This window comes from Solanum verrucosum, unplaced genomic scaffold, assembly GCF_900185275.1.
Source record: "Solanum verrucosum unplaced genomic scaffold, falcon-dt-bn FXZP01000032.1, whole genome shotgun sequence".
Classification (NCBI taxonomy): domain Eukaryota; kingdom Viridiplantae; phylum Streptophyta; class Magnoliopsida; order Solanales; family Solanaceae; genus Solanum; species Solanum verrucosum.
This window is the reverse complement of record NW_026020569.1, coordinates 1,265,878-1,292,854: the sequence shown is the minus strand read 5'-3', so window position 1 is coordinate 1,292,854 and position 26,977 is coordinate 1,265,878. Positions and strand designations below refer to the sequence as shown.

General features: G+C 31.9%; 3 protein-coding genes and 1 non-coding gene across 5 annotated transcripts in view; 1 reads left to right on the top strand and 3 right to left on the bottom strand.

Moving 5' to 3' along the window:
• LOC125810727 (glycine-rich RNA-binding protein 3, mitochondrial-like) overlaps nucleotides 1-26,977 on the bottom strand; it is a 193,882-nt gene that overhangs the window by 92,352 nt on the left and 74,553 nt on the right. The window lies entirely within an intron of this gene.
• LOC125810734 (transcription factor TCP13-like) lies at nucleotides 12,303-13,587 on the top strand. The gene is made up of 2 exons (XM_049490216.1): nucleotides 12,303-12,709; nucleotides 12,962-13,587. The coding sequence occupies exons 1-2, from the start codon at nucleotides 12,352-12,354 to the stop codon at nucleotides 13,189-13,191; spliced, it is 588 nt and encodes a 195-aa protein (XP_049346173.1). The 5' UTR covers nucleotides 12,303-12,351; the 3' UTR covers nucleotides 13,192-13,587.
• Nucleotides 20,885-20,956, bottom strand: TRNAT-CGU (transfer RNA threonine (anticodon CGU)). Its single transcript has one exon. It is a non-coding gene; the product is annotated as a tRNA-Thr (tRNA).
• LOC125810711 (protein LONGIFOLIA 1-like) lies at nucleotides 21,409-26,303 on the bottom strand. Of its 2 annotated transcripts, XM_049490186.1 has the most exons (6): nucleotides 26,052-26,302; nucleotides 24,928-24,974; nucleotides 23,658-24,841; nucleotides 23,003-23,525; nucleotides 22,772-22,922; nucleotides 21,409-22,341 (listed from the first exon to the last, which is right to left on the bottom strand). In XM_049490186.1, exons 1-6 carry the CDS (start codon nucleotides 26,203-26,205, stop codon nucleotides 21,563-21,565), a joined length of 2,838 nt encoding a protein of 945 aa, XP_049346143.1. In that variant the 5' UTR covers nucleotides 26,206-26,302; the 3' UTR covers nucleotides 21,409-21,562. The 2 variants fall into 2 exon arrangements, with proteins under 2 accessions (XP_049346143.1, XP_049346142.1); XM_049490185.1 differs by having other exon boundaries at nucleotides 23,003-24,841; nucleotides 26,052-26,303.

Genomic DNA, 26,977 nt, shown 5'->3' with positions numbered 1-26,977 from the left:
GCCTGATTGACTTAGATGGAGACACAGTTCAGAAGGAAGTGTAAATAAGTTATACAAGAGGGAGAATAGCATTATGCAGGAGGAAGAGGTAAAGATATGGAGAAATGTCTGGAAGAACATAGCCCCTACAAAAGTGAAATGTTTCACATGGCTAGTGGTAAGAAAGGCATGTCTTACTCATGAAGTGTTACAAAAGAAGGGGAGAGTTGTGGTGACTAGATGTTTTTTGTGCAATGAGACTAGGGAGACAAACAATCACTTGTTCCTACACTGTAAATTCACTGCCCAATTGTGGAACATGTTTTTCAGTCTCACAAAGACAGTGTGGACAATGCTGGAACATACAGCCGATCTAATGAGTTGTTGGATGAAAAGAGGGGGAAGTAAAAGTCAGAAAAAATGGTGGAGGATAATACCCTCTTGCATATGGTGGTCAGTCTGGAGGAAGAGAAATGGAAGGTGTTTTGAAGACAAAATCAGATCAGTCCATGATGTGAAATGGAACTGCCTGGAGACTTTATTTTTTTTGGTGTAAACAGAACTGTATAGAGGAAATAGAGGAGTTAGTAGAATTTGTAGGAGCTTTGTAAAGCTAGAGTCTACTTGCTTTGTAACTTGTTTCTGATGGTGGCCAGCATTCCCAATGCTGAAGAATACAACATTACTAATCCTCAAAAAAATCTTGGCAGGGGAAGTGGTCTGGTTTTCATTCCTGGAAAAGGTAATTGATCTCTTTACCAAGGCTTCTATACTCATATTCTTTGCATATTTTAAGTACAATTAGTCAAATTCGGATGAGGTTTTACAGAAAGGTATGCAGATTCATTAAAAGGGAATCTGCTCATTGTGTATTATTGGGAAGGAATAATTTTGCATACTACAATCATAGTGAATTTTCGAATGATTTGACATGTATGAAATAAGTCAAAGCTTAGAATTGTCACTTGAATATCTGTTACTATATATGCCAAGTGTTGGCTGATGTTATAGTGTTCTTTTAAATCTCTATTTCTGAAATTTATTGCAGATCAAAATGGAACTTATCCACCATTAAGAACTTCTTAAAGATATTCTCCAACCCCAATGAGCTCCTAATCATTTCATGAATGCTATATTGGTAGCTACTTGTTGTTTCTTGCTTTTCACAGCTCAAAAGGTTGGCCTTTACTGCTACAGTGGCATCGTTTTCAACTTATCAAGTCTGAGGTATCAAAATCGCTCTGAATGTGATTGTAATCTACTAAACATTGTGTTATTGACAGGAATCTCAGGTGGAACAATAGCTGGCATACGGGTTGCAGTAGTTCTTGTGGTAGTCCTTTTAGTGTCTTGCTAGTATCTTACCTTTTATAGAGGCAGGAAAACGGAAGTAAAATTGTTTCTTAACTTGGAATCTTACAAACACAGTAGTAATAAGCATGTTTTATTGATTTCAATCTTACTGATGTATGCTTAATTACCCGTCAAACTCTATGGTGGAAATTCCTGTTTCTTGTTTCTCATTTCTCATTTCTATTGCCTTAGGAATGAGGAATCATCATCATCTTCATCATAATGACTTGTTAGAGATATTACCCTATTTTCCATTCGTTACAAAAATATAAGCTTCCTGCAATCGATCCTGGTTAATGATAAAAGTATGTCAACTGTTCTGTGGAAGCAATGTTTTGGTTCATCCTTTGAATAAACCTTGTAATTTCTTTAAATGACTCGGATCAAGCAAATTTTGAGAATTCTTTAGAAGGGGGACCTCTTTATAAGGGTGCTTCTCCAGAGGGTCCAGAGGATTGCTGTGGATAAATCTGTAGAATTTTCATATGGTGAACTCGCTAATGCCAGTGACAACTTCAGCACAGCCTACAAGATTGGCCAAGGTGGTTTTGCTTCTGTTTACTATGGAGAGTTAAGAGGCGAGGTTCGCTATATTATTCTTGTTAGATTGAAATGATTAGCAATTATTCGGTTACTCAGATTGATCATCGACCTAGTTCTAGCTGCTTTAATATGTCACTGTTGCACCATTCACATAGTTGCCTTGACTTGGCATGCATTATTTTCCATAGTCAAAGTTACTCGTGCTTCTAATCTCCCTTGTCTCAATAAAATGCAGAAAGCTGCTATCAAGAAGATGGATATGCAATCAACAAAAGAATTCCTTGCTGAATTGAAGGTTTTGGCACATGTTCATCACTTGGACTTGGTAAATTCATTACTCATACTGATATACTATCTTTTCTTACTTAATTATAACCTCTTTGGCACCTGCTCTCAGTCTATGGGGAAAAAAATCAACATCATGGACTCATAGTTGGTTAAACTTGCAAACTTCAGCTATCTTTGAACTTAGTGGTAATTGTAATGCAATTTTCAAAAGTGGTCTGAGCCACTTAGCTTGATAATGTGATACTTTTCATAGTGAAAGTCAGGATTGGTGATTTAACTCTGCCATACTTGAGATTTAGCAGATCTGCTGATGATGAATTCATTCACTCCATATGTCATAAAGAATATGAGGTAATATTTCACGTGCTGAAACAATTGCAGGTACGTTTGATAGGATATTGCATTGAAGGATCCTTGTTCTTACTTCTTAGTAAACGAATACGTTGAGAATGGAAACCTAAGCCACCATTTGCGCTATTTTAACTATGGTTTCGTATGCTTGCTTTTACACCAGTGACATCAAAGTGCAGCCATTATATCATGCTTTCCCAGCAAGCTTTGGCTTTAAAAGGAGAGGCACTGAGCTCTATTTCTGACATTTCTTTGTTGGAAATTGTTACTAAAACTCACAGGAGCCCTAATGAATATCATAAGGTTTTGAATGGAAAGTTCTTTTGAGTTTTAGTTGGTAGTATCCGTTAGGATAGGTATGAAACTACTAACTTGGTCTTTGTCATTGTTTACAGGACAGCAAAGTGTTCGTACCTTGGAATTGATGATTGTAGACGAGATGTTGGTACAACAAGTAATTCTGTATAAGCCTACCTGATATGAGTTGACTGTTGTTTGCTAATAAGGAAATTTCTTGGGATTTTTCTCTTTGCAGTCATTGTTGATGATGTATTTTACAACCAACCAGTTTGAAGGAAGCAAATGCACAATAAGTACTTCTAGTTTTCTCACAATTCAAACAAACAAAAAATGTTGGCTTACATACTTCATTTCTAAATTTGTACTCTGTTCTGATTGATCATTTGGTTTGCAAATATAATCTGGAAGGTCAAAGAGGGTCTTGTATTAAGCGGCTCTACGAAGAATCCCCCTTGTGCATCCCAGTGGGTTTGGGATTCATCTGAGTTCCCTTAACAAATTGAATGCAAGCGATGGTTCATTCAAGCTCTCAAGATACATTTCAGGTCCTGATGTTTACACAGTGAGGGTATACAGGACCCAAATTGATGTATAAGTATCTTTTCTACACTTTGTCTCCCTAACAACCACTGTTTGATTTGCAGGTCATTCAATATTTGTGTATCCACTTAGTTTAGTATAATTTTCTGAATAATGAAAACTTATCTTCGGTTAGCACTTACCATATTGGATGTTTTTTTCTTAACAGTGTTCTTGCTTTCCTTAACATTCGTAATGCAGTTATCAATTCAAGATTTGCTTCCGAAGGACCAATACATAAATTACTTAATAATTTACTAATCGAGAAGGCCCTTGTATCAGTTCTGGCCCATTTATTCTGGGAGAACAATGCGAAGCTTTGTTTCTAGTTTCTTTTGGTTGCAAAACCAAACAGGTCAATGTTACAAGGACATGTAGTGCATATTTTATTTTACTGATTGGAGTGTTGTATTTCTTATTACAATGTTTTGCTGCCTCTTAGACGACTTTTTCCAGTTTGAACTTTATCTCCTGGTTTTTGCTTTACCCAATAATTTCTGCTTTTCTTTAAATAGATTTTGCATTTTTTTTTTCTTCAAAATTAACATTAATTTTTCATAGATCTAGATATTTGCTACATCAATCTTCTTGGAACCTTGCTATTGTGACATCCTGCTCTATATTGATTTTGATTTCTGACCAAGTACTTTTGAAATGATATTGTTCTTTGTTGTTTCTCTCTGATTTCTTGAAATTCCTAATAGATATTTATTGTGTACATCGCTAATGCTTGTTAATAAGTTTGTGATATTTTGGTCAATGCACCACGAGAAGAATATTTGCCATGGGATGTCCATGACTTTGGTCAGTGATGAGGACTCAAAACAGGATTGTGATAGGGAACATGGATAGGGGTGTTTGTACCCATACAAGCAAAATACCTTGTTGCTTGAATAATGTTTACACCCTGGTTGTTGAGAGCTGCTCTAAGAGACGTCTTAAGAGTTGGTTTTAAATGGAATACTTGATTGGAGACAAAGTTTACAAGTGTTCCTCGCTCCAATTATAGGAAAAGACGAGACAAACAAGAAAGAAGAGATAAAAGTGATGTACAAAAGCACAAAGTTGGGGGGTAAAGCTATAGTATTATGGCCATAAACAGGAACAAAATAAGAAAGACGAGTGTGTTTTTGTTAAAAGGAATAATAGTACGGCAGTCACGCATGCCCCAAAAATCCAACAAAACATTGTTTTATGGCTCACATGTTAACCCAATTTGGAAATGACAGCACTTTTCTTTACCCTCAAGTAAACTCAAGACTCTTTTCGTACAAATCCAACCATCAAATGTTTCAATTATTTCTAGGTCTATATCATATGTCTTTCCATAAAGTAGTAAGTAGTGTGCTTTATTGCATCCTTGAAAAACTATAGGAAAAAAGAGAGCCCCCTTTCAGTTCTTCATGATTGACTTGTAGATCCAGGAAGTAACGGAGCTAGAAATTTTAATATTTAGAAAAGTGAGAAAATTAATGTCAGCTTAAAGTTATTTCTTCGAGTGTTCCAACCTCTCTTTCTTTTGGGCCATAGCCACTAGTTTGCTTTGCTTTCCAAAGAGCAATTGAGAGAAAGAGCAGTACTAATTGAATGTTGTGTCTTAAAATTTGTCTCATCTTGGTTATGAGTTGTGTATGATAGAGAGTTATTTAATTTTGTCCGTTTTAAGTCAGTGAAAAGAAATCCTAAAATCGAAGAGGGTGATGTATCAAAGTGAGATTGAATGAGTAGGTGTCAGTGGCAGTGAATAATGCAAAATATAACAGAGAAACTGAACTACTGCTACTTATGTCGTAATAATCCCAAGACATAACTATTTAAGACCTTTTGTCTTTCCTTCTGTATTTTCCCCTATTTCTGCACAGATTTAACTATGCTACTACTCTTTATTTCTATCCTGTAGTATGATTTTTCATCATTTGAGAATCAGCTCATATAGTTAAATTTGAACTTATTTGAAATTGAGGTCTTTTATGTGATATAATTTGACTCGCATACTAAAGTATAAGAGAGAGGAAAAGATTTTGGGAAACTTGCAAACATTTTTTGGACAATAGAAAGTAGAAACCCTTGAACATGACTAAGCTTAAGATAAAATTGGTTCTTGAGTCGATCTTTTCTGTCGTTATAAGAAATTTTGGTTGGTGTGATAATTTTTTATATAATTAGGTTCCTTGTGGGTTATGGATTCTATAAAAATTCAACTTACGGAGTTCTTGTTTGATTATTTATACAGAATATGTATACAAATACAAAGTTTAGACCTAAATTATCAAGTTCTACCAAATTTGTAGGGGAATTTATAGCTCTGCCACTGGCCTCGTAACATATGTCAAACAATAAGATATCCATTACAAGTGCATATATCTTTTCTTTCTATTTTTGTTATCACTAAACTGAGAGTCTAACATTTTTTTTTATTAATACCAATAAAATAAAAGGCCTAACATGAATAATTACAAGTAAGGCCGGGAAGCTAGATCTTAATTTATCAACTATGCAAATCAGATTAAATGAAAATTCATATAGCGGATCGACTATGCTATTAAGATTCCTTTTCCAAATCAGATTATTTTGTTTTGAGGCATTTCATTTAACCGGCAGATTGAAAGAGGAGCTTGGGAAATATCTCAAGGGCAGTAAATTGTTTTATGAGAAAGCTATAGTTTATAAATGACTGGGAATAATTATACTCCCTTTGTCTTATTTTATATGTCATTCCTTTCAATAAATAGCTGGTCCATAATACTTGTCATTTCATTAAATCAAATGCATAAATTAGCATATTATTCCTTTTTTACCTTTGTGAGTTATTAGCATTGAAAATATACATTTGACCAACTTAGAAAAGTTAAGTAAATGATTCATATTCATTGGTTAAATTAATTAATCAAAATAAATTAATGTATATTCATTGATTGAAAACTTGAGTTTAAAAAATATTAAATAAGGGTAAAAGGGTAAAGTTACATCATTTTTTCATGCAAGTGCAAAGTAAAAAGTGACATAAAATGAGACGGAAGGAGTACTCACTAGCAATTTCTTCTTCATATTGGTTGTGTAACTAATTACATTAATTATCGAAAAGGAAATATGCCTGACCATAATGTTTTCTGATTGCAGTCAGAGTTGGTAAATTTTTCCCTTTTTTCTGAACATATTTAATCATTAAAGCAATTTTACTGGATGCTTCCAATGAGGTGAGTTTTTTTAACCTACCGACATGCAGAGTCATGACATGAGAAAGCAATATATTTTTCGATGTAGAAACATGAGTCCGAAGCTTAAAGGGCAAAAAAAATTGTCAAAAATTCTAAAAGAGCGCATCACTTTTTATTCTAACCAAAGAGGCAAAATCGCTGCGTCAACAGTGATTTTTCTCTGACAAAATGACGAAATCGCTGCTGTGACAGCGATTTTGTAAAAAAAAAAAAACAAATTATTTTTTATTAAAAATCGCTGCCACAGCAGCGATTTTGTAAATTTTTTAATTTTTTTTAAAATTAAAAATCGCTGCTTTTTCTTTAAAAAAACTAAAACAGCACATCAAAAAAAAAATTAACCAAAAGGGCTTCTGACAAAACAAAAATAAAAATCGTTGCATATTTTCTCAAAAAAAAATAACTTTTTTTCTTAAAAATCGCTGCTATAGCAGCGAATTTGGTTAAGAATTTAAAAAAAAAAAGTTTTTTTTTGAATTTCATATTCTTTTATTATTATTTATGATATATAATTCAATTTTCCTCATGCTTCAACAATTTTATTGAGTATACTGTCGTCTTGTTTATCATTTTTATATTATTAATAAGTAATAATAGGCATGAAAATAATAGCACTCGGCATGAAAAACGCTGCCCCTGCAGCGATGTGTAAGAAAAAAAAAATTCTGACTTAAAATCATTGCCACAGCAAAAAAGATTTTTTTTTTTTTACAATGGCAGCGATTTTTAATAATAATAATAATAAAAAAAATTTAACAAAATCGTTGCTGTGACAACGATTTTTAATAAAAAATAATTTTATTTTATTTTTGCAAAATCGCTGTTGTGGCAGCGATTTTTAATTAAAATTTTTTTTTTAGACGAAATCGCTGCTAGATTTTGTCAGAGGAAAATCGCTGCTGACGCAACGATTTTACCCTTTTGGTTAGAAAAAAAAGTGTTGTGCCCTTTTGGAATTTTGACAATTTTTTTTGCCCTTTAGGCTCCGGACTCGTAGAAACATACATACAAATACTTCTTTCCCTAATTATAGCAATTGTATATTACTATCATAGTTTAGACAATGATGACATATTAAATAGTTTGTCTTAATTTAGGGGGCACAATATTATTTAAAGTGATTAGAAAAAAATTGATCGTAATTTTTTGTAGGATTTATAATACTTTTTATATAATATCTAAATATGTTAAATTTATATTGATAATTTGATCATCTTGTCACATAAAATGGGATGGGCAAAGTAGAATTTTATCGAGAATTGCTTGATTTGGAATAAACACCATACGAGGATAACTAAATATTTTCTTGTTAGAACTAATCGTATTTCATTACCCTTTTAAAAAGAGTTCTTATTGAATTATTTGAAATTCATGTCTTTTTTTTTTTTTGAATTAAAAGCCAAATAAAATCAACTGGTGTGTAAAAGTTTAATAATTAAGACTTATAGTATTACCAGATATCATATAGTATAATTTAATCAGTCAAGATTTGATCAAGAAATAAGCTGCTATATGTGGTTCCTTTCCCAGTTTTAATTAATTTCTAAACTCTGACTTGTCCCTTACAACACCTTCAGCAGGAAAAGTCTTAATTGTTGATTTATTTTTTCCTTTTTGGCAACAAAAGTTAGTACTCCTTTGTACTACATATCTATAGATATGCTTAATACTAGGTTACTCAACCTGCAATCAAATATGATATGTAAGTATTCAATTTCTCATTAGATTGACGCAAGTTTATATTTTTCATAATAAGGGTCAACATCAATTTCTACTAAACAAAAAATTACGAACTTTGTGTCATTTTCAATTCTCCCTCCCAACACCCTCTCAATCAAGCTCGTTACACCGAGTTTATCTAATGTTGTTTGCATCTTCTATGTAGTTTGTAAGGTATTGTATAAAAGCGGAATTACTCCTTCAAGTTTCCCAATTATCCAATGTAAGTCTTAAATGATCAATTGATCATATCATTGGGGTTAGGCTAGGGCTAGCTGGCGCATATAGTACATGAATTATAGGTAGCATGGCTGTAATACTACGTATATACTTTTTAATTTGGCATTGACAAATTGGCCGATTTAGTCGTTATAGTTTGGCCAATGTCACTTTTAATCTGATTTTGGACTGCAGCCCTATATATTTTTCATCATTTATAATAATAATAATAATGCTCTAGTATAAAATAAAACCAAGGTACTGAAAACTACAAATAACTAAACGTCAAGAGGAAAAGAAAAGTTGAATACGGAATCCAATTCATTAGCTTTTTATCGATGCATAAGATAAAGGTGCCAAAAAAAAGTTTCAAACATTATTTTCAGTATAGGGCCGGGTCGGTGGAACTTGCGGCTAAGGATCGAACCAAAACTCAATTATTCCCTACGTCTATTCTATACGTCTTAGTTTAACTGAACATGATATTTAAGAAAATAAGAATATAATTTAAAATATGTATGTAAAATGTTACTGAAAAAAATGTAAATTGAAAAAGAGGAGTAATTGTATATTCAAATGAATGATGAGTAGCTGGGAATAACTGTCTAGTGGCCATCATTGATCTGGCAACTATAAATCACGTCTGCAACGTATAGCTTGACCTAAGAATAACCAAATGGCATATCATCTGTCTCTTTTTATTTACTTACTCCTATTCCTAGTTTCTTATTGATTTTCCCCACCTTTTTTGAGTTTTATATACCCTATGTACATCAATGCATAAATACTCTTCGATATCGTTTGACTTAACAAAAAAAAATTTAAGAAAGAAAGAAAGATTTTTAATTTTGAAATTTGTGACCCGAAAAATCTTAGATATTTATGTGACTAATTATTTTAGTAAGGGTAAAATGATAATTTTAAAGTGAAATTATTTCTAATTATAGAAGACGATATTTTTTTTTTTAGACAAACTAAAAAAAAAAAGGTGTACTTTTCTTCAGTACTCTAATTTCTAACCTAATTTGGTAGTTATTGGAGTTGTAAGAGAACCCTACTTCCCTTACACTCTCGTGCTTTCCTTAGATCATAAAATATCCTCTCTATTTGTTTATGTTTATGTGATGAAACTCTTTTTTTAAGTCGGTCCTAAATGACACTTATTTATATTTCATAATTCTTAAATTTTGTATCTAGTTAAAAATAGTCGCATAAATACTCACAAATAATTGGGAGTGAAACGGTATTACACGCAAGAAACACGTATATACAAACTGTTTGGAGGTTTATAACCACTAAAACGTGGTGAAATATTTGTTCACAAAATTATGTAAATTAAAAACTCATGTTTCCTTTAATATTGCCTCAAGAAATTTAAGTATTAATTTAACTTTGAAGGGTTTGCATGTCGATAAAAATGTTTAGATTGAGATATTGCTTTGTATTAGCAGAGGGAAAAAAGAATCCAAATTATACCTCTTTATTTATTTAATTTCGTTCAATTAATTTAGTTAAATTTATGTCATAATTATGTATATATGAGTTGTTGGTCCGTGCAAAATCTCTCTGCAATACAAAATGTAGTGTGGTCCTTGATCTACATATATTGAGTGGGCATTGTAAACAAAATGATCAGTTTGGTCCCTCCTCTTTAAGGGAAAGTCTTCTCCTCTCCCTTTCATCTATGTACCTAATTTCATGTCATGCTTTATTTATTTTAATTTCTTCCACTAATAAACATTATACTTGTGTGTTCCTTTTCTTCTTCTAATTATGAATTAGCTAGCAAATTAATCTATATAAGGGGAAATCCTTGCATACATCTTCAAGAAACTATAGCTCGGACAAGAATAAACTACTCTTTTAGTCTCAATGTATGTGTGATGTTTGGCAGGGGTACTGAAGTTTAAGAAGGAAAGAGTTTTTTTAAATTTGTACAATATCCCACATCAGTGAAGGGTGAGATCCATGGCTTCCTTGTATAACATTATATATACAATCCTCCTACTTTTGAGTTGAGTTAGACTTTTTTTTTTTAGTTCATGAGTTTACATGATATTTTTTGGGACTGAATGTCCAAAAATGTAGGTGGTCATGAAGATGATATCCCACATCTGTGATGGATAAGATCTTTGGATTCCTTGTATGACCTTGGATATTCCGCTTCTATTCGAGCTAATTTTTGAAGTTGAGTGAGACACAAAGTATATTTAATAATAGAGACAACCGTGTGATAATAAATCATTTTATGGGAAAAATTAAAAAGATAAATATGACAAATAAAATAATATTACTTTCTCTATCTAACAATTTATCTATAAAATGTCTATTTTACCCTTAATAAAATGATTTACAGCCACACAAATTTCTATCATTCATTTTGACCACAAGTTTTAAAAATCTTCCTTTCTTTCTTAAACTTTGTGCTTAGTTAAACTACCTCACATAAAATGAAACAGAGGAAGTATTATTTATCCATATCGTATTAAAACGCTTAACAAATGTGAACCAACCATGAAAATATTTTTTATAAATATCAAATTCATTAAAGGAAAATTATATGTGCTACAAACATGTTGGAATTGAGATACTTATTGTGTTGAGCTTAATTTGACACAAATATAGAAACAAATTACTTTGAGTTAGTGATAGATATTGGTTAGACATTTAATTAATGACAATGGCAAGGCGTGCTTCAGTCGACCCATGTGATATATACGAATTCAACCTTTTGTAGTTGTCGATAAAGCATCAACCCCAACTTTTCTCTACGTGAATAAATGGTCCCCAACATTTTTTTATTCTATTGTCAAAAGATAAATTTAATTCATAATCAAAATGCCTTTTACTAATTAAGGACTTGTTTCTAACTGCTAATTAAACTTACCTCCTATTTTTGGAAAAATAGCAAAGAACTAACCACGATAGCTCAGCATGCGTGCTGAGCATTTGATAAGAAAATTGACGGGCACAAAATAAAATACTTTTCCCCTTTCAATTTATTTTTTGTTAGTAATTTTTTTAGTCCGAATAAAATGTATTTTTTCATTTTTGATAACTATTTAATTAAAATTTTATATATATGATATAATCATAAAATTAAAGAGCATTTTAATACATTTAATATATATTTATTTTAAGACACAAGATTCAACTAAAATGAGAACGATTATTCATAGGGCGTAATAATTATCTGTTAGATATGCCTAAATTATACGTGGCAAGCTGTGGTCCATTGCTTTCTAATATGTAAATGGTCGGTTGGAGTCCAGCATCTTCTCTCTTACTACAATCAAAATTTCCATATATTGTTTCTTCTCTGAAATCAAAGAGAATTTCTTCTTTGCAACTGTTTGCTGAATTGGGTAAGTCTGTTTACTCTGCTATATATATACTACTAAATTCTAGGGCATCCCAATTTTCATGCTTTTAACTATGATCATTTTTTTTTTCACTTTCCTAATTAGAGCCAATTTATACAAAGAGAGTATATCTTATCCTTATGAGTATTAATTTCTAAGTGCTTATAACACTAGCAAAATTTCATGATTTCCATTTTCTCATGGATATATATATATACCAGTAGTAATATATATCTGCCTTAATTTTCTTTTAATTCTAACTTATTTGAGATTAACGCGTTGTTGTTGCAGAGGGTATTATAAGTCTTATAATTTCTTGTCTATACTAATTAGATATTTTTTGTATGAAACAGAAATCAGGAAGAAGACAGAAGAAAGAAAGTGAAAAATTAAACGTTAGGGAAGGTGTTTTTTGGGTCAATTATGAGAGGCATTATAAGATGATTACAAGAGAAGAGAAGGCAGCGAATGATCATGAGAGCAAGGCATCTTCGTCTACAACATCATGGACAAGGTTAAAGGATCCAAGAATTGTTCGTGTTTCGCGAGCATTTGGAGGAAAAGACAGGCACAGCAAAGTTTGTACTGTAAGAGGGCTAAGAGATCGTCGTGTAAGGCTTTCAGTTCCTACTGCTATTCAATTATATGATCTTCAAGACAGATTAGGGCTTAATCAACCAAGTAAAGTTGTTGATTGGTTGCTTGATGCAGCTAAACATGAAATCGACGGATTGCCTCCCTTGCAAATTCCTCCTGGAAGTTTGAACCCTAATCTTTATCCTATGTTAGGAATTGGAGGTAATTCTCATCAAATTACTAATAAAGAGGGTCTTAATAATAAGAGCATCAATTGGGACGTTCCATTGGAACCACCTAATAATAATAATAATAATGCTTTGGGCTACAATTCCAATTTTTTGAAATGGGATCCTTCAAATTTATCCTTAGCTCATTCCGAAAATCCATTATCTCAAGATATTCATCACAACTTCAATTTAATGTCTAGTATGCCATTAGGTTCACATCATCAAGTTGTTGTTTATCCACCAGGATTGCCTCAATTTTTCCATCAGCATAATATTGTTGGAGCATCGTCATCATCAGAGTTTGATCCCAAAGAAATAAACTTCCAAATGTTGAGTAATAATTCCGGTTCAGAAAATCCCATGTCAAGTAGTACTAATTCCTTTAGACATTCTATTGACTCCACAAGCCAATCTATAAGACCTTTCCATTTTCTACCTTCTCAAAATTGTGACGAGACGGAGCCCTCCAATTAAGACCATTTAGTTCCTCTCTGCTCTATATAACAACTTAAGTTTTTAGACAAAGTACGTATTGGTTATAACATGACACCAGAGCAGACATATTATTGGTTGATCGGATGTTTCATTAAGCTATTCAACTTTCAAGATCAGAGCAGGTCATCAACTGTATTTGCCTCGGGTGAGTACTGAATAATTCGATACTAGCATAATATATATAGTAGTATATATAAAACAACAATTGTATGTTCTTTTGGTCATAATTATTCCTATATATGAGTTCTATAGCTATAAAAACTCATGATTGGATTGTTTGGGATCAATTATTGCTTCAATGTACTCCAATTTCAAAATGTATTATGCAATATAAAGTTGTACGTACGGTTATTTAGAGACTATATATATATATTTTTGGCATTACAGTTCACAGTGATGAAGCTAGTTATGGTTTCATGCAACATTTTCTAAATGCATAACCCTAGCAAGGAGCCCTAAGCTAGTCATGGCTTCTTCTTCTTTTAAAATTTCAGCATTTTGATCTTTTAAATGAGTTTATGTTTTGTGCATGGACAACTTTTAAGTGTTAGGTTAAGTTCACTAGTGGCAGAGATAAAAATGATGAAAGAGTTCAATTGAATATACTCCGTTGGAAAATTGTATGTTGTATATAAGTAATAGAGTAATTTTTTTATGTCTAAATATAAATTGTTGAAACCCCAATATTTTTTTCAACCCCCTTATTAGTTTTTTTCTTTTCAATCAACTGAAGTTAACTTGCTACATAACTGATAATTCTCTATATCAATCTGGCTAAATTGTACTGCTATTTTAAAATGAGTTTATCTTGACCATATTTTCTTCAAATATACTTCTTTTATATTTTAGATTGTTAATGGTTGTAATTTATACTTTTGATATATTTTTCTGAATTATCATGTAAATTTTATCATATTAAAAAAAATGAAGATTATATGTTTAAATTCACCACGAAAATTAGTCAGTTTGGACCCTCGTACTCCAAACCCCAGATATGGTAGAGTAGTTGTTGTTGCTGAAGAGAAGGTAAAGATATATAGGGATAAGAGTAGATTTAGTACAAAATGGAAGGGTGTTCGTTAAGTTGGAAAGAGACAGATGATAGATTGAGATTTGAAGTATATAAATAAATTCTACTACTGCTATATGTTATTTTTCCTTGGGATCCAACAAAAAATATACATGTTGTAAGCTTAAAATGGAGTGAAATGAAAAGATAGTTTTGTGGTCCTATTAATAATTCATGAAAAGGATATGACTAAAGAAGATGAAGAGATCACTGAAGAAGTGTGGTACAAAAAGATAATTAGGGTTTTGGAAGCTTTTTCCATCTTTTATTTTTATCTGTGTACGTAACAAAAGAAAAGAACAAAAAAGGACCACATGCATGCACTGCTTTCATATAGGTAGGTCCCCATTTGCAAATTTGCCCCTCCATATAATATAATAAATCCAATTTTCATTTAGGGTTTAGTCTTCTTTCACTTGAGTAATTAATTATTTCTATTTATTTCTGGTGTTTTATATTAGTATTGAAGCCTGATTATTTTAGAGGTTTGTTGGGTAGTAGGACCCCATTTGGAGGGTGGGGGGAGGGAGGGGGGGAGGCGGATAGTGCTCCCTATACCAATGATTTTTTCATACTTTTGGCTCAAATCCGAAATCTGTAATTAAGGGAGGTTTAGTCGCATTCACTGTAGTATATCTGTTAGTAGTTCTATTTTAGTTTCAAACAAGTTTAATGGATTACTATAATGTATGAATTATATAGGGAGACTAATAATAACAAGATTATTTAATGGGTATCTTCTTCTTCTTTTTTATTTTATATATATCAGATAATCTTAAATAGACTTTTATTTGTAATTGTAACCTTAAATTTCTTAAAGAACTTTTATTTAGGAATTAAGAAGCTTGGGAAAAGGGTATTTTTGTCTTTTGATTGTTTTATCCCGGGATTAGATGATCTCGGCTTTGGGATTAAGCTTTGGGATTACTTATATCAAAATAAAAGATTCAATCAAACATAGAATAAAATAATTCATATTTTATTCCAGATTCGTATACAAAACAACCACAAATTTTTATTTTTATTTTCTCTTCAGAAATCATGTCAGCTCAAATGTCATATATACAGTCACATGTCGTCTTCTTTTTTTTGGCTGTTGCTTCTAATATAGATAGATGATCACTAGATGTATGTATAGCTAGGATATACATAACATCTTTTTACGATAATAATGTACCTATTACTAAACTACTTTATTTAGCCTTTAGCTACCTAACCCTAGCTCTCTTTTCAACTGTAATAATACTAATAATACAGTACAATATTGTTAACAAATTAAAAACATAGAAATTTATTACTAGCGCTAGTCTATGATCAAGGGTTAGTTGATGCTAGCTACGAGTAATTAAAATACTATCGTCTCTATCTTATTGATTATTAATTACCCTATTGATAAGGTGTGATTAATGCTAAATATACTTTACCCATCCAATTTTATGTGTGGTTCATATTTGACTTGACACATCACTTAAAAAATAATTTATAAAAATGATAAATTTACAATATAACTTTTTAAATATAATAAATTGAATATTTTGGAAAACTCATCGGAAATGAATTGTAGTACGTAATATAAAGGGTAAAATATGAATAAAATGGTTAATTGTCTCTTGGTTTTTAAAATTGGACAAGAAAAAAAAAGTGAACAAATAAAAATGAATGAAGGGAATATTTGCAGTTTGACATCTTTCATATCTTTGTATGATTTTGGGAAAAGGCATAAATAAGAACTATATGAACTTAATTTTTTCACACCTCTAAACTATACGAGGAGCTTATTACTTCCCTTGAAGTAACTTGGGGGCTATAAAAGGAGTCCGGAGCCAAAAGGGCCAAAAAAATTGTCAAAATTTTTAAAAGGGCACATCAATTTTTTTTAAAACAAAAAGGGCAAAATCGCAGGACAAAGCGATTTTCCTTTGACACAAAACGAAAAATCGCTGTTGGGCAGCAATTTTGTAAAAAAAAATAATAATAATTAAAAATCGCTGCCACTGCAGCGATTTTGTAAAAATCTTTTATTTTTTTAATTAAAATGGCTGCGATTTTAAGTCGGAATTTTTTTTTCCTTAGACATCGCTGCAGGGGCAGCGTTTTTCATGTCTATTGTTAATTATTAATAATATAAAAATGATAAACAAGACGGACAGTATGCTCAATAAAATTGTTGAAGCATGAGGAAAATTGAATTATATATCATAAATAATAATAAAAGAATATTATTTTCTTCTAACAAAAGTTGTCGTACGATTTTCTTCTAAATAATATTCTTTTATTATTATTTATGATATATAATTAAATTTTCCTCATGCTTCAACAATTTTATTGAGTATACTATCCGTCTTGTTTATCATTTTTATATTATTAATTATTAACAATAGGCATGAAATAATTGCACTAGGCATGAAAAGCGCTGCCCCTGCAGCGATGTGTAAGGAAAAAAAAAATTCTAACTTAAAATCGCAGCCATTTTAATTAAAAATAATAATAATAAATTTTTTTTACAAAATTTAATAAAAACAATTTTTACAAAATCGCTGCCCTAGCAGCGATTTTTAATTAAAAAAAAAAATTACAAAATCGTTGCTAGGTTAATTAAAAAAATAATATTTGTTTTTTACAAAATCGCTGCTAGGGCAGCGATTTTTCGTTTTGTGTCAGAGGGAAATCCCTTTGTCAGGAGCGATTTTACCCTTTTGGTTTTAAAAAAATTTGATGTGCCCTTTTGAAAAATTTTGACAATTTTTTTTGCCCTTTTGGCTCCGAACTCGCTATAAAAGTCTCATATAGTTTAAGTATGGAACTGTCAATTTTTCAAGAACATTTTTATAATTCATACATTCCTATATTTTTTAATAGTCTATGTTATATATATATTGTTGGTGTAAGAATTTTTTTAATTATCATGAGGTTTTTATATGTAATCACTTTATTACAAATCACACATTTTAAAAAGGCTTTACCATAAATATATTTTGAATAACTTGACAATGTGCATAAATCTTCACACTGATAATTTACATTACTCAAACCTGATTATGAATATAACAATTCCAGAAGAACCGAGAAAATGATAAAAACAAAAGATCCAAACTGGCTCAGCTGCTTCAACCTTTATACATAATTTGAAAAATATAGTAATTTCGTATGGATTTTTTCTTTATATATATACTTAAAGCATAAAAATGAATTTAGCACAATAGTTGTAGATGCTGGCTACTTGTTTATATTTCAAGTTACTAATAGCATTAATAACTGATGGTATAAATAGTCATATTTAATTGCAATTAAATGATCATTTATGTGGGCATGATTATTTCAAAAAATTAAATACTTACCTACATTTGTTCTGAACAGTTTTACATCAAGACCCTTTTAAAAAATATTATTTATGGATATGAAATTAAAGTATTCTTATGCCAGTTTAACCGTTCTAATTTGTCAGACATAGGAGAAGAAACCTGTGGCTCTGTGTATATATATAGATGGATAACCTGTAGCCTATATGCCAGAAAAAGTCTAAGTACTCTTTACGTTTAGCTTTACTTGTCATGTTTTGTTTTATAAAAGTTAATTTGACTTTTTTTTTGGAGTTAAATTGAACTAAATTAGTTCAATATTTTTAAATTTTGATGTTTTAAAACTATGCCAAATATATAATATTACTATAGATGATATAAAATGTTGATCAAAATTCGTATAACTTAACTAAGTGAAATGTGTCAAGAAAAATGAACCAAAAGTGTATAGATATCAAATGAATAAGTTGGACTATAAATATTTATGTCCGTTAAAATCTGTCAAATTAAAACAATGAGGGTAATGAGCATTCCGATGTTTGCTTAATTGGATCAAACAGGCAAATCAAATTCAGCTAAATTATGAGTTGTAATTAATCACCAGCACAATGTCCGACTTATATAAAATCATTTTTCCTTTTTGGTTTATTTGTTCTTTTATAATTTGATTAAATCCAAACCAAACTAATAAATACATTTTTTTTAGTATGTCAGACCATATCAGATAGAGATATTGACTTCTCTACATAAAGGGTATGTCGGGAATATCGAAAGATGTAAGAAATAAGTAGGTAAAATAATTGATCTTCAAATAACTTTTAAGTTGAAAATGCCCAATTTATGATTTTTAGTTTATTTGACTTGAAATACTTTTGTGTTTGAGAAAAACATCAAAATAAGTTTTAAAAAGTGTTTAAGCCAGCTCCCATAGGCTTTAGGCCTCCACAAAGCAATCGATTATAGGGAATTTTCGCAAATACCTATATAATAAATTTAATTATGCGTCATAACTATAGTTTGCATATTTACGGGTTGTAGTTACAGTTTAAGCTGACTCGTTTGTATAATTTGTGGGTGAGTTACATAATTTGTGGGTACGTTTGTATAATTGAGCTATTTTTGTATAAACTCGAAATAATGAATTTATACAAACACAAACATTTGAACTTTAAACAGTTATACAAATTATATCATACAAAATTACATTATACAAAAGTTATACAAATTATATCATATAAATTCCGAATTATACAAACTCGTAAGTCCAACCCACATAATTATCACAACAAGAAAATGAAGGCCCAATTCGTTACAAAAGGGGAAAATGCATAAGTACTCCCCCAGCCTATGCCCAAAATCCCTGAGACACACCTAACCTTTACTAAGGTCCTATTACCCCCCCAAACTTATTTTTTAATTAATTTTTTACCACTTTCGGCTAACGTGGAAAGATAAACCAAATAGGTTGAAAGCTTTGTTCAACACGCGCCGGGCCCCACTTTTTCAACTTTCTAAAAAGTAGCTTTTACACTTCCCAAAATTTCAAAAAGCTCTCCTATTATTTATAATCTACTTTGTTAATATATTTTTAGTTAGTTTATAGATTTTAATGTTTATATATTTTATTTCAAATTTGGGTATGTAAAATTTTGTAAATATTATATATATAATTTTATTTTATTTATAGATAAAAAAAAATATTTATAATCTACTTTGTTAATATATTTTTAGTTAGTTTATAGTTTTCAATGTTTATATATTTTATTTTAAATTTGGGCTTGTAAAATTTTGTAAATATTATATATATAATTTTATTTTATTTATAGATAAAAAAATATTACTTATAATCTACTTTGTGAATATATTTTTAGTTAGTTTATAGCTTTCAATGTTTATATATTTTATTTCAAATTTGGGCTTATAAAATTTTGTAAATATTATATATATAATTTTATTTTATTTATAGATAGTTACACTTTTCCAACTTTATCATAATTGTAGGATACTTATAAGACTAGAAGGTACTCTCTATTAGTGCATATAATTATTTTGTTTGTTCAAACATGTTTTTATTTGTATGCAACCTCAATTTTTATATCAATTATGTAGAAACTTTAATAGTGAATAATTTCGATCATTATTATTAATAGAACATAAGAAGAATTATTACTCAAAATCTTTACGTTAATAAAAATATAAATTGTTGTAACTATTATTTATAGATGATTAAAAAAATAAAATTGGGAAGAAAATAGTAAGTAAAAATTACACGTTATATTAAATTATCTTTACATTAATAAAAAAAGAAATTGTTGTTAGTATTATTTGTAATATAATTAAACAAAAATAACAATGGGAAGAAAATAATAAGTAAAGATTACACGTTGTATTAAAATAATAAGTATTAAAAATTATGATAAATTTTATAATAGTCATAACAGGAATTTACGCAATAATTACTATATTAGAATACTAGAAAAATTGATAAGTTCCTCGACATCTAATCATTGATTAAAATTTAAATTATTATTTTCTTCTGCGAAAGTTTAAGAGATTAAATTAATGTTTTAAAAAATAATATAACAAACTGATTAATTAATTATTTTCAATGATTAATAAGAAAATGTATATAGCAAGTACATGTATTATTATTACATTATTTATATCCACTCTATATTAAATCATTTTTCTATTATAGTTTGACGCAAATTTCAGAATGTAAAGAATGTTTTGGATTCGAAAAATAAATATTCAAAATATACTAACATGTCATTTAATCTTATGATATTTTATATTTCATGTGAAAAAAATTAAATATTAATTTTTTAATATGAAAAATATTAATTTATTAATACAACATAAAAGTAATAAAGGACAATATATAAAAATATTTGAAGTATTTGATATTTTATTAAATTAAAATAATTTTAAATTAATATATAGCCGCGCAACGCGCGGGTACGTATACTGGTGAAGAACAATAATAAAGAAGAAGACAATTGAGTTAATATTTATTTTTTCCAAGTTTATTTTAACACATGACCAATTTTTATTGGTCAGTGTTGTCTAAAAGCTGCACCCACGCGCTTAACATAGGTGAAATCACGGACTCAGCCACGTAGGCCGAAAAGTGGTAAACAATTAACTAAAAAATAAGTTCATGGGGGTAATAGGACCTTAGTAAAGGTTAGATGTGTCTCAGGAATTTTGGGCATAGGCTGGGGGTACTATGCATTTTCCCTTACAAAAGAGAAAAGGTAGCCCAAAATGAAGGCCCAAATGCAGACTGTGCAAAATGTTAAGCAGCTCCCGGCGAGGATCGAACTCGCGACCTTTCGCTTACGAAGCGAACGCACTACCACTATGCTACGGAAGCTTGCACACCTTATTTATTCTATTTATTCGAATTTATAATTGGTTAATTTTGTACAAAACCGAAAATAAATTACTCGAAATTCATCTCTTTGGACGCTCTCTCGATTCACGCTGAATTCAACAGAAAGAAGGTGTGGGAACGAGTTCGAGGTAAAGGCAAATTGGTGTATTAAATTGAATAAAATCTGGAAAAGTACTCGTAAATATTCATATGGAATTGCAGGACAAATATATATTGGATAGTTTGTGGAATTGCATTTTTACAGTAATCTCCCAAATTCGTAACCCTAGACAGATCATTGATAAAATTTGATTATCGAATGCAGCTGTACAATGTGGTACCGAGAGAACTTATTTATTTCTTCAAATGAAATAGCTACTTCAGTTTATGTGAAAAATCATGGATTGGAATAACTTCAGTTATTGATGATGGACAGAAATTTGGTTAAAATATGAACAGAAGCATCTCTGTTTATGCAAATAAAACAGCACATTTTTTTGCTTTCCATTTGCCTTGATACATTTATATCTCACTTTTGCTAGCATCTCATATGTAAAAGTAAAACATTAGATTTGTACATGAAATAGAGCACAGAAGCTTGAACATTTAGTTGGTAAATAGTTGCCTACAATGCCTTCTTGTTCTTATCTGCTGCTGTCTGGCCTCATCACTTATTATTTCTGTAATAAGGTCTTTATATATTAAGCGCTCCACATCCAAAATCATTGATGGAATTTCACCGTCACCGTTTGTCCAATCTTCGGACTGATGCCTCAAATCTGCATTTAGGATACTTATCAAGTCATCTTCTTCAGAGTCCATGCCAACCTTTTTAGCATTGAGTTGGTCTATGTCTGACTGCAGTTCCTTCTGGAGTTGCTGTGCACTTAAATGATCTCGTCCCTGCAATAAACAGATTTCTGAAGCTAGTTTGCAGGAAAGTATCTCATCGACTGTGTCAAAGACGTTCTTTCTGTGCATTTTCTGATTAAACTCAATCCGAGCACTCGTTTTACTGTGTCCAGTTGCTGGCATAACGCGCTCCTCAGTCTGTTCCAGGATATGGAACAACTTCTGATCGATCAAATGGCCGGATGACTGAAGCTGAATGGCCATGGAGACGGAGTCCACGTCCTTGTGAAGGCCAGATGCCAGTAGTATTTTGGTGATGTATCTGTGGTCAGGATTATGATTCTGGCTCAAGGATCCAAACTGGTCAGTACTCATTTCGTAGCTGGAGTCCAGTAGTCTGAGTTGGTTAACCAGGTCCTTAATGCGCTCTAATTTCTTCTGGGTGGTCGCCTCAGTGCCAAGATCCATCCTCGTGTTGTAAGGTGAGTGATCCTGGTAATCTAGGTACCATAACTCATCTGCGGCATCCTCAACTGTTCAGGTGGAAAGGACATAAAAATATTAACAGGCAAGTCTTGCTTGTACATCAAAAATCAATTGTAACATAGTTCTGCTCTGGTTAGTGAAAAGGAAAATAAATAGCTAGATCACTCGTTCGTAGGAGCTTGTCCTAATTTGAGATCTCATGTAATCACTACTCAATCCTCAGCTAAATTATGACAGTAAATAAGAGATACTAACATGCTTTCTGTGAACACTTCAAACTAGCTAAACTAACTGATCTACTTGTGTTGAACATTCAGTCATTTTTCAACAAAGCAATTTGTTAGATTTTCCTTCTCTTTGGAAACATGCTTTCCATTCATTTCTTTGTGTTTATTTCTGGAAGTCATGATTGTTTGTAGTTGGCATCAAAAGCAGATGTTTTACATAGATGCTTTACAGAACTAATGGTAACCATACCTCTAAATGCAGTTGTTTTCTTCTTCACAGGAGATGGTGAATCTTCTTCATAGAATGTGGCATCAAGCACTGAGACAGGACTTGGCTGTTCAATTGTAGAGATTGCAAGTTCAGCCATTGGCCTGTCTTCATTGAGCCTCAATATGTTACTCTGGATCAAGAAAAAGTTAAAAGTCAGTAATTGGCCATGTGTAGGATAAATAGATATGTACACGAAGATAAGTCACTCACTTTGTCTTTAGAATCCTCTAGTCTTTTAGCATTAACCCTAAAGGAGTGATTTCTGCTTGTGACTTCTCCCTCTGCATGTGAGCTCCAACTGTTGTTGCTTTCTGATTGTAAAGAAGCTGCATCACTTTGCTCACTGAAATTTCTTGTGCTGCTGCTGATCTCACTCAATTCCTCATCAACTCGGAGCAGATTGTTGGGTTTTGCTTGCAGTCTCCTTTTTGAAGAGCCTGATTCTTTGGATTGCTTAATTGATTGACGTCTGACCCTGCTGAATTCTGGTGATGTAGTGGTTGGACAAGATTGCTTCTTCTTCTGTAGTGGTCTTGGACTTACAGTTCCAGAATTCCTTCCTAATGCAGGATAGCTTCCTTCCTTTTGTTGGCGTAATGTTGGGTTTTGCACTGCCCTTGATGTTCCTTCTTTGATCTTCCTGTCTGGTGAAGGAAGAAGCCAACCAGACTCTCTGATATTTTTTGCTCTAGGTGTCACATCTTTCCAAGTTTTCTTGTCAGCTGTATCCTCTCTGTTATATACAAGGTCTTTAGTGAAGAGTTCTTGAAATTTGGTGACATTTGCAGTTAAGAAAGGGGAACATGCAATACAAATGTTATCACTTAGTTTGGATTGTTTCATAGTTATATTTAAAGATTCTGACCTTTTTGGTGGACGAGTTCCCTTTATGGTTGGAGAGAGCAGGTTGCATTGCTGCCTTTTCTGCACTATTTCCAAGTTCGCATCAGAGTCTGCCTGCTCTTCTGTTTGGACATCTAACCTTGCTCTTGTCTTCTGCATTGCTTCAAGAATCTGCTTCAGAGCTCTGAGATCCTTTCCAGACTTTCTGAACTCAAGTTCAGTTATCCTTTTCTCCATTTCACCATACACCGAGAAAGATAGCTTTGGACTCTGAATTGACAGTTCCACATCTGTGTTTCTTGCAGATGACTTGAGGGAGGTTCTGCTGGCCTCCGGTTGCCTCCAGGGAGCAGGTTCTAGTGGAAGCCGTGAAGTTGATGCTGCTCTCATGATTAAATTGGTAGATTTCATTCGTGGGGAGCCGAAATCCTTTTCATTAATCTGTGAGAACCGCGTGACTTGATTATTCTTGCTCTTTTCAGCTGTTTTTGTCGATACTGAAACAGAATCTTTGGTAGAGAAAGACTTAGGTATCACTGTCTCGACTTCATTTGAGGGAATGGGATTTGGTAGAGCTTCCAACCCCATAAGCTTTGCTACAACACTGGAAGATCTTTTGTGATCCCCTAAAAGAAAATTTGATCTGGATTCAGAGGCTGAGCTCCTGAAGGACTGTTCTCTACTGTCCAGTGAAAGTCTGGGAAGGTCCTTTAGCCTTATTGAAGAACGCATCTCTTCTCTCGAGTCTCTTTCATCGTATGAGAAACGTGGATGATCTCTTGGTGCATGCTTTAGATCATCTTTTGAATTGCGAGGTGCTTCACGAAACTTAGCAGTTAAGTTCCTAGTTCCATCCGATGGCTTCCCACAGTTTGACTGCTGAAATGGCCTTGGAGAATCAATGTGCTTCATAACATGGACTTTACCTTCTACTTTGGTGACAGTTTTTACAGATAAACTACGGGCTTCCCTGTGCATTGAGTCCTTGACAACATCCCGGAAGTCAGGAGATTGCCGTCCAGAATGAGATGGAGAACTTGGTTGCTTGTATGGCAGGGTTTTCGAAGGAGATTCTGATAAGTTTCTTTGACCGCAAAGAGGTTGCTCTTGTTGTGGTCTTTTACTTTGTTCAACTTTTGGGTTAGCCTTGGATGACTCACTTGAGTGCGATACTTTGTTCTTGGCTACATCCCTTGGAGTCTTTTCCTGCAAATGCCAATCACATATTGGTAAGTTTTTTATGTGTGCTAGTTTAATGTTATCTTGATGAATGAAATTGTTCAAAATCTTACCGTAGCCAATTGCATTGTACATTTGGTCTCCATCTTGTCCGTGGCACCTTCAGGACACATGAACCAGTGGTGAGATTTTCTAATTTAATTAAACTAAAGGAACTAACTATATGATTTATGATATTTATATCAAGATAACAATGTGTGTGCGGAATTTTTTTTGTGATTTAGAATATTTATAAGCTAGTAGAAGTGCGGAAGTACATCATTATGCTTCAGCAGGAGAAAATCGAAGTTTTTGTATGCTCTACTACTTAACTGAAGTCTGGAAGTAGTATATCTGTATTTGGATATGTAAACACGAGATTGTCTTAAATGCGTATGAAAGTATACAAGAGGGCAAAAAGAACCAGAATGCTGATACTTGTAGTTAGCACATGTTAAAGATAATTGCTTCGGTTAAGTAGTCAATTCTGAATCTTAAGGTGGCGTTTATTTGATCTTTTCCAGAACTTGAATATGCAAAGTTCTTTTTTAGTTTTCGAAAGAGTATTTGTTCCACTTGTTCTTCAAAGACTTGAAAAACTGAGTTTGTGAAATTAGTTTTTTAAAAAACTTCAAAATAAAGCCAAGTTTGCATAATGGATTCCTTGATTAAGTTCCTACATTTCCAGCCTTCCTAAACCAATGTGATGTCTAATAATCTTGAAAATGAAAATATTTTGATGCTTTACTTTGTTTTCTCGCTATTATTATTGCTAACTATCCATAAAAAGTGGTTTGCTATTGCCTTTCATCTCTTCTTGAAGCCAGGTCCTCAAATTTACCCTGATTACGTATTTCCACTTTTTCCTAAGAAAGATATTATTCCCTCGTACCAAGAAAATGATAGTATTGGACAAATTATTTAATTATTGAAAAAATAAATTTCATATTCAGAATCTTCACAAGGACTATAGATCGATCGCAATATAAACTATGAATATTCAAGAAAATAATTTGATTTCCGATTACCAATGGTGTCATGACAGAATTAGTTTGACAAAGACAAATTCTGCACAAGGAGTTTAGAGGGAGAAAAGAACAAAATTGACAGAATTGAGAGGCTTTATTGTATTTGATTTATTCACTTGCAAAATTGCAGAATAGGAAAAATACATTTTTTTGGTCAGAAAAAGTAGTACCTGTGAGTAGCCTTTTGTGATTTTGACCATGGAGATGTTTGCCAATGAGGAAATGGTGTCTATCAAACAATTGGAATAACCCATTCATGCATCCAATTTTCTTGTGCAGATCTTTGTTCTCCTCTGTTATAGAAGATAACATTCTTGCTGACATTTTTGTTGCTTTCTCAAAGTCCAAAATTGGCAGAAATCATATGGCCTTGTGCACTTCCTATGAACAACAAGCAGAGGATATTGAAAAAACTATTAATAGTAACTCATTTTTCTTGAATTTCATTCATTATTTATTTTAGATATGAAACTTAAAGACTTACCAGTGAAAAAAAAAGAAGAACTTTTTGCAGGGACAGACAGAAAAACGTAGTCAGAGTAAACTTAGCACAAATGTGGTGCTTCTAGATTGAGAAAAATATGCAGCTGCAGAGTAGCAGAAATCTCCAGACCCAAGAACAGATGTTTTATTCACACAACAAAATGGTAAGAATGTTTCTTGCCTAAGAAAGGTTATGTTCTGTGAACAGAGAGAAAGAGAGTTTTTATGTGTGTGAAATGTGGAAATATTTGCAATGAATGTGGCATATGCATTATATATATAAAAACTATAGAGTAGCTGGCTTAGAATGATAGAGAAGATGGCGGGCAGAGTGGAAGAAAGAGATAGTTAATTATTCTGTTTACGCTAAATCATACTATAACTTAGTTTTATATTTATTGATTTAACGTAAACATAAAATAAATATATATTTGCATAAAAAGAGTGTTATGTGGATATGGTCTGGAGGAGGTGGGTCGGTCTGTCTAGTGTGGGGGAGAGGTGGGTCATTTCTACACAGTTTCATCATTTCATGTGGACAAAATAATGAGTAGAGAGGTGGGTCTGTAGAGTGGGTAGGGGGTTAAGGAGTCTGTAGAATGGATCTCTCTTT